Genomic DNA, 7,311 nt, shown 5'->3' on the forward strand with positions numbered 1-7,311 from the left:
TTTGACTCATGTGTTTCAAGTCTATCTTTTGCTGGGGCTTTCACCTCACCCTTTTTGTCTCCAGCAAGTTGCCAGAACTTTCATTCTTTCTTTGCCTATGTCCACACCATCTAATTTAACATCAGCAGGGACAAAAAGAGCAATGGAGCAAGGAGGGATTGGAAGACCCAGCTCTCCCCTGCCATTTGAGATGTCTGTCTTAACTGTGCTCCAGTGTGTTTCTTGTACCGAAAACTTACTTGAATTACCTTACATTACTCTTCTTTACATTTCTCTGCTATTTCAGCTCTTCAGCCCTCCTCATTCCAAGCATACCTCTTCTGTTAAGATCACAGAATCACAGAGATCTGTTGGTTTGCTTCTGCTTCTGCAGCTTTCAGTTGAAATCTGATGTTTCAAGCTACAGAAAAGAAATGCCACCAACTGAATGTGAGCATGAGGAGTGCAACAGGTGATGCCATTTCTTAGTGATCAGCTCTGTCATCAGAGCATTGATTTGTCATAGGCTAATTAACTATTTCTTGAAGAGCATTTCTCATTATGAACATGTTCAGAAAGAGAAGATCCACGATGACATGGGAGCCCATCTTTAAAAAAAACCCAAAAAACAACACAAAAAAATAGGACAAAACAATGATTTTTATCTCTTGCCTATTTTAATGAACTAGGCTAAGATTTAAAGACATCTATTGCTGTATTGGTATTGTAAAGCATTTTCCAAAGAGCCTTATTTGCAGAGTCATTTTTTTATTAGTTCTTCATAAATATCTCAATTTGGGCACTGAAAAATGGAGGCACCCAAGAACCACTGGTTGTGTTTTGAAATCTTGGCCTTCCAAACTTCACTTGAAAGGACAAAACCACATAGTGCTCTTGCAGTTGTGTCGCGCTGTGTTTTGCTTGAGGCTGTGCTGGGGTGGGCTGGTTTCCCAGGATCTCACAGGAAGGAGCATTTCTCCATAGGTAGCTCCAAAAAGAACCAGGCTGCTGGCATAAATATGGTCAATAATTTAGTTAGCAGTAATTTCGTCTTGACGTGATTGAGATCATATGATTCATTGTAGCTCACTAAACTACCATCTCACCACTTACAAGGATGAGGGTCCTTCATCACATTGTCTGATGCATGCAGGTGGGTTGTGCTTTCATTAGAGTCAGTCCTCTGCTACCTTCTGCTTCTGGTCATACTTTCCAAGGCAGAAAGAACCCAGTTTCCATGGTACTTGTCAGCTGTCTGGCTGCCCAGTTAATATACACAAGTAATCAATGGGCAAAAATATTTTTTCCTGCAAGATTTAAGTTTTAAGTAACTGAAAAAAACAGTGGCTTTAGCTCCTGTATCTTTTTGTAATACTCATTTTAATCACTGGCTTTCCTTTCTGATAGTCAGAATACCTGCTATGCTTTGATTGTTTTTGTTACGGGTACAATTTATTAAATTACTGTTAATTATTGAGTAGTGAGTCAAAATGAAGAATTCAGAATTTCAAATAACACATGTCTCGGGCATATTCTTGTTTCAAAAAGATATTTCTTGGGCATCTTCCTTTAGATGAAAAATTAAGACCAGTGTCTTCTCTACATTTGTTTAATTCTGATGATCTGCTAGACAGCTATTAAATTTTAGGAGATGCCTGTCTTGTTTTTTTCTAGAAGTAATTTTATTCACAAAGTAGAAATGCTTCTATTCTTTTAAGGCACTGTAGTATCCATAGAGAAAAATATGTAAAAAACCATGGGCAAGATGATGTAATTACATAGGAAAGATCAATACATGCTTAATCTGAAAATATATTCAATTTATTCCTTTCAGTTTTAATAATAAGATTAATGTAATAGCCAATATATTGACTTTTATAAATATTACAGGCAAATGCTTGAAATCTCAATATTTGAACTGAGAAACACAGTAACAGAACTGGAAAAAAGACTTAACAGTGTTGAAGATGAAGGTAAGTGTGTTGCAACAAAATCTTGCTAATTGATTAGGAAACAGAAAATTAATTATTTTGGGTGGGCCCTACAGAGATACAAATTTTCATATAGAAATTTAAGTTTTCCCTATTCAAACATTACTATTACAGATGTGAAGTTGCAAGTGTGAAATTAAGCAATACTACATGCTGCATGTTAGCTTTGATTATTAATTAAAGTATGAATAGCATCAATTCATAGAGTTGGTTAATATTCTGGCCACAGTAAACCCAGTGAAAAATTCCCTTGAATTTTATTTTCAAGCTCTTTTGTATGCAGAAATCTTCATTATGAGGGTTACTAACTGGAGTCTTTCTCAGTCTCCAGAAAAAGTGGGAACAAGTTTGAAAAAATGCTAACTTTTACTTGCAATGGCACAAAATAATCTGGGAAACAATAACCCTGTATTTCTTGTTAAGGTAATGAATGGAAAACCAGATATGAGACACAAGTAGAATTGAACAAACAGCTGGAAAGGCAAATTAATATTCTTCAAGAGAAGATGGAGCTTATTCGTGGGAATCCAGCAGGTAGAAATGAGTATCCATAACTGTTTTTCAAAAAGAATTCATGATTATATGTTGAAATTACATCAATGGGTTTAATTTTCTGCTTATTTGCAGATAAATTGTCCATTGTTCGCACCTTTGATCAAATGCCTCTGGTGAGTACTATGACATGCAGTGTAATTGAAGAATTTGCATAATCTTTGTTTTTCCATGACAAAAAATAGCAGCCTATTCTAGAAACCAAAACAAGCAGTCATGCTTACTTTCTTATTGTTTCAGATATGCAGCTGCATATTAATTTATAAAGTATAGAGAAAAGTCATTAAATAGAAGGTACATAAGAACTGAATGTGAGGAAGAATCATGTAGTGAAATTTTTGACTGACTGAAGGTTGTGTGATTGGACCTGCAGTAAGGTGTATGAGATGGAGTAGCTGGACTAGTTCCATGAATAAATGGAAAAATGTTAAACCTTGATCACAAAATCATGGAATCATTTAGGTTGGAAGGACCCCCTTTGACATCTTCTAGTCCAACCCTAGTACTCAAGCAGGACCAGCTGCATCATGTCCAGTTGAGTTTTTAATATCTCCACAGATGGAGACTCTTGCAATGTGTTCTGGTGTTTGACCACTCTTCCAGCAAAAAAAGTGCTTTCTTGTGATCAGATGGAGTTTCATGTGTTTATTTTGTGCCCCTTGACTCTCATCCTGTCAGTGGACACCGCTGAGAAAAGCCTGGCTCCCTCTTCTTCATTTCTGCCCATCATGTATTTATACACATTGCTGAGATCCCCTTGGGCCTTCTCTTCTCCAGGCTGAACAGTCCCAGCTCTCTCAGCCTCTCCTCATCTGTCAGATGCTGCAGTCCCTTGATCATCTTTGTAGCCCTGTGCTGGACTTAGTCCAGTAAATCCGTATCTTTCTTGTGCTGGGGAGCCCGGAACTGGATCCAGCGCTCTGGGTATGTCTCACCAGTACTAAAGAGAAGGCATGGATCACCTCCCTCGACCTGCTGGCAACCTTCTTCCTAATGGAGCCCCAGCAGCCATTGGCCTTCTTTGCACCTAGAGTGCATTGCTGGCTCATGGTCATCTTGTTGTCCACCAGGATCCCAAGGTTGTTCTCTGCCAAGCTGCTTCCCAGATAGTCAGCCCTCAGCATATCCTGCTGCCTGGGGTTATTTCTCCCCAGGGGTAGGACTTGGCATTTTCCCCTGTTGAACTTCATGTGATTCCTCTCTGCCCATTTCTCCAGCCTGTTGAGGCCCCGCTGAGTGACAACACAATCCTCTGGTCTATCAGTCACTGCTTCCAGTTTTCTATCAACTGTGATAACAGAAGAATAGTTGCAGTGACATTTTGCATAATATAGTTACAGAAAATTTCCTCACTATACAGTGAATACACCACTTTTCCAACATCGAAAGTACCTGTTTTCATTTTTAAAAGTTTATTTCTTAATATGCTTCTATTTCATGACCTGTATTTCAACAAAGCATCAAACCCTCTTCTGTGATCCTGAGGAGAAAATGTCAAGAAAAAAATCAGCAAATATTTTGGCCATTTTGTCTTCTAGGGTAGTAAATGAAGTGAAAACAATTGTAGATTCAGGACTGCTTTTTCCTTAGTCTCTCACATGCTGAAACTTTTGCTTTGAGACCTTTTGTGCTTCTTACCCGCTTTTAGAAATAAGAAGGGCAGATGAAGATGTGATAATGCCTTGTAACACAAGCAGGAAGAATTAATATTATGAGGCAGGGCTCTCATGATTTTTATTCCACTTGCTTATGCTTACAGAAGTGTTTTCCATCTGACTTTTTTGTGCTTCAGATTCTGAAGATTAATGGGAGTTTACTGAGCCTAGATGAGGCTGCATGGCCTATTAGTGGGAATGATTATCTGTTGTAAACAGTGTGAAAAATTAACTGCTCTTTCTGATCTGATCCATGGCTTTCAGATAGTGAATATTCTTTTCTGTTTTAGTACTGTCCTAGAGACTATGATGTGTTCTAGGTTGGCAGGATATTTTTTTTTAAGCAGTTAATTAAAAGGAACAAAATGTTTCTCATCTCACTTTCCTGTTTCATGGAGCTGATTTGAAAATACAACTGGGATTATATTTGAAGAAAAGCTTTGAAAACAGAACATTGATCTGTAAAATTTACAGTAGAGTCTGCTTCAGACGACGTTATTCCTGTCAGCCTGTAAGGCACAGATTGGCATGTATGCTTAGAGTATCAGAAGTGTTTCTTTCCATCCAATTGCTAGTGCTCTCTTAACCAATCCACTTACACCTTGCCAAGCACTCAAAGAGTCATTACCAGTGAGATAATCTCCTTTACCAGCAGCTGTGCTGCACCAATCCAGTACATTTCTAATCCCTACTAAATACTGCCTTGCCTCCTCACCTATGAGCTGTGTTTCTGAGGGGTTTGATTTCCTTCCCACAAAGGAAAGAATGACAGCACAACTGAAAGATTCATTCTGCTAGATGGAGTCTAGAAGACAGTTTGAAGAGCCCTAGACTTACTCAGTGATACCCAGGGAAGTCTGGAGCCCATGTGCTGTGCTGTAGGTTTTTCTTCTGCAGTTTTAAGTCATTCCTTCAGCTTTCCAGCTTAGAGTGAATACATTCTTCTGTTTGCCAGCCAGAGGGGAAAAAAGAGTGCTTAGGGATTTAGTGAAATGTTTAATTTCCCCTTGTTTTTTCAGGAGATGGAAAGAAGGGAAGAAAATAGATGTATTTTGTGGGCTTTGCTGTTTTTTGGGGGGGTTTTTTGTTGTTTTTTTCTTTCACTGAAGCTGTAAGAAATGCCAGTGTATATTTACAGATACTCTTGGAGAATGCAGAGCTGCTTTTTTTTTTTTTTTTTTTTTTTTCTCCTTTTAAATTCTGGGAGATAAAACATTAGTAGGAAAAATACACAGATCATTTTATGATGTTTAAGCATATAGGTTTATCCAAATCCTTTTTATGTTTTTGAGAGCCGTTCAAGGGAGTAGGGGAATATTTAGCTTCTCCACAGATGAGAATTGTTCAAGGGAGTAGGGGAGGGGGAATATTTAGCTTCTCCACAGATGAGAATAAAGAGCAGATGTGGTGAGTGGGTGTGGAAAAACAAAAAGAGCTTTGCAGCCAGTCATCAATCTACAATTGCTCAGAGTAAAAATGCTGAGAGTGGGCATATATAAAATTGTGTGTGTGTTAAATGAAAAGTACACTATGATATTCAGCTTTCAACTTGCAGTTGCATTTGAAGCTCTGTGGAAAGGCAGCAAAATTATTCTTCCAAAAGACCATACAATTTCTAGAATATGGCAACAGTAGATTTTGTTTTGAGGAACATATTTAGAAAATTAAATAGGATTTGCAAGTCTTTTTAACCTGTGTTCCCAAGGAAGGTAGCATAATGCAGTTAGAATAATTACAAGGACCTCTAATAATTCTTAACTTCCTGAGCAATTTTATTTGTATTTAATAGAGAAGATATCTCAGATACTAAGGAGATTTGTCTCCCTCAGCTAGTCATTTAAGGTCTTACCATAGTCAATACAAGGAGAAAAAACATGTCCGTAGAGTAATTCATTCCATTTAGAGATAGGTAGCATAAAATATTTCCTTGATATCAAACACTACAGGGAAAATAAAATAATATTAGTCATCAGGGACTCTGTTAGTCAGCAAGCAATAAAAACCTGAATGAATGAGAAAAATTCTAATGCAAATTCTGGAGTGATGAACAAGGAAGCACAGAGGATTTTGTGTGTTCATAAATTGCAATAATTGTTGCAGATGGTTTGCACTATTTTTGCTTTAGAATTAGAATCGCACTGATGAATGATTCCTTGCTATTAAAAACACCCCTGAACTATTTAAATATACAATTATCATTCTGAAGTCCTTATGCTGACTTGAGATAATCCCTTTTTTTGTTTCAAAAAAATCATGAAGGTGTCACATGACAGTAAGTGCAGAACTAATACCTTGAACACACAAATTTTTACAGTCAGGATTTAGAAAATAATTTTTGTGTACCAAGGGTGGATTAAAAGTAATCTAAACAGTGACAAGCACAAGGGAGTTCCAGCAGTACAAACTTTTTATTCAGTAATTTCCGTTATGTCCCAGTGAATAACACAAATGTCATGCAGTACTTCAGAAGTAATTGCAGAAGGAATGCCTTCTCTCTAAAGTGTAACATGGTGTGAATTTTACTTGCCCATCTTATGCTGTATTCATTTGCTTGCATTTTTTTCATTAAATGAGTTTTGGTGAAATATGCTCTCTGCTAAGCATAATATCTTATATAAGCAGAAAGATAAGTTCTTACTTTCTCTCTTACCATTTCTTCAAAAAAGAATCCCTAGATAGTGGCTTTAGTGTGCAAATACTGAAAAGCATACTGCAAAATCAGTTCAGAAGAGCACAGTCCTGATAGCATTGCCTTAGCAACGCTCTAGTTAAGAGTAGCCAAGGAACCAGTGTTTCTGGGATAAATCACCATTTTCAGGAATGTCCAGCACCGTAGCTGAGAAAATTCTGATGTTAAGGGCCAGATACTTGCTGCCTTTCTGAGAGCACAGTGACCACAGAACTGAGACCTTCACACAACCAACCTCTGTTTTTTTGCTGGCGGTTTTAAACTGTCAGCCAAACATGTGGCAGTGTCATACTGGAGAAGGTGTTGGCAACATGACAGGAGGGGAATCTTGGGTGTATGAAAACATGCAGCAAATACTTTGTATTTCAGTAGGTGTTGATAACTGCCTATAGGAAACATATAGGCACTTTATAGGCCTATAGGAAACATCAGCACTTTATAAGGC

At 37.6% G+C, this 7,311-nt stretch overlaps 1 protein-coding gene across 1 annotated transcript; it reads left to right on the forward strand.

Moving 5' to 3' along the window:
* Nucleotides 1-1,869: 1,869 nt before the first annotated feature.
* On the forward strand, nucleotides 1,870-2,638 carry LOC104525714 (coiled-coil domain-containing protein 169-like; the record flags this gene model as incomplete). The annotated part of the gene is made up of 3 exons (XM_010168943.2): nucleotides 1,870-1,952; nucleotides 2,394-2,504; nucleotides 2,598-2,638. Coding segments are annotated over 3 exons (235 nt in total), but the record flags the coding sequence as incomplete, so codon positions are not given.
* Nucleotides 2,639-7,311: the final 4,673 nt, after the last annotated feature.

Source organism: Antrostomus carolinensis, unplaced genomic scaffold (genome assembly GCF_000700745.2).
Source record: "Antrostomus carolinensis isolate BGI_N321 unplaced genomic scaffold, ASM70074v2 scaffold15055, whole genome shotgun sequence".
In the NCBI taxonomy this organism is placed as follows: Eukaryota; Metazoa; Chordata; class Aves; order Caprimulgiformes; family Caprimulgidae; genus Antrostomus; species Antrostomus carolinensis.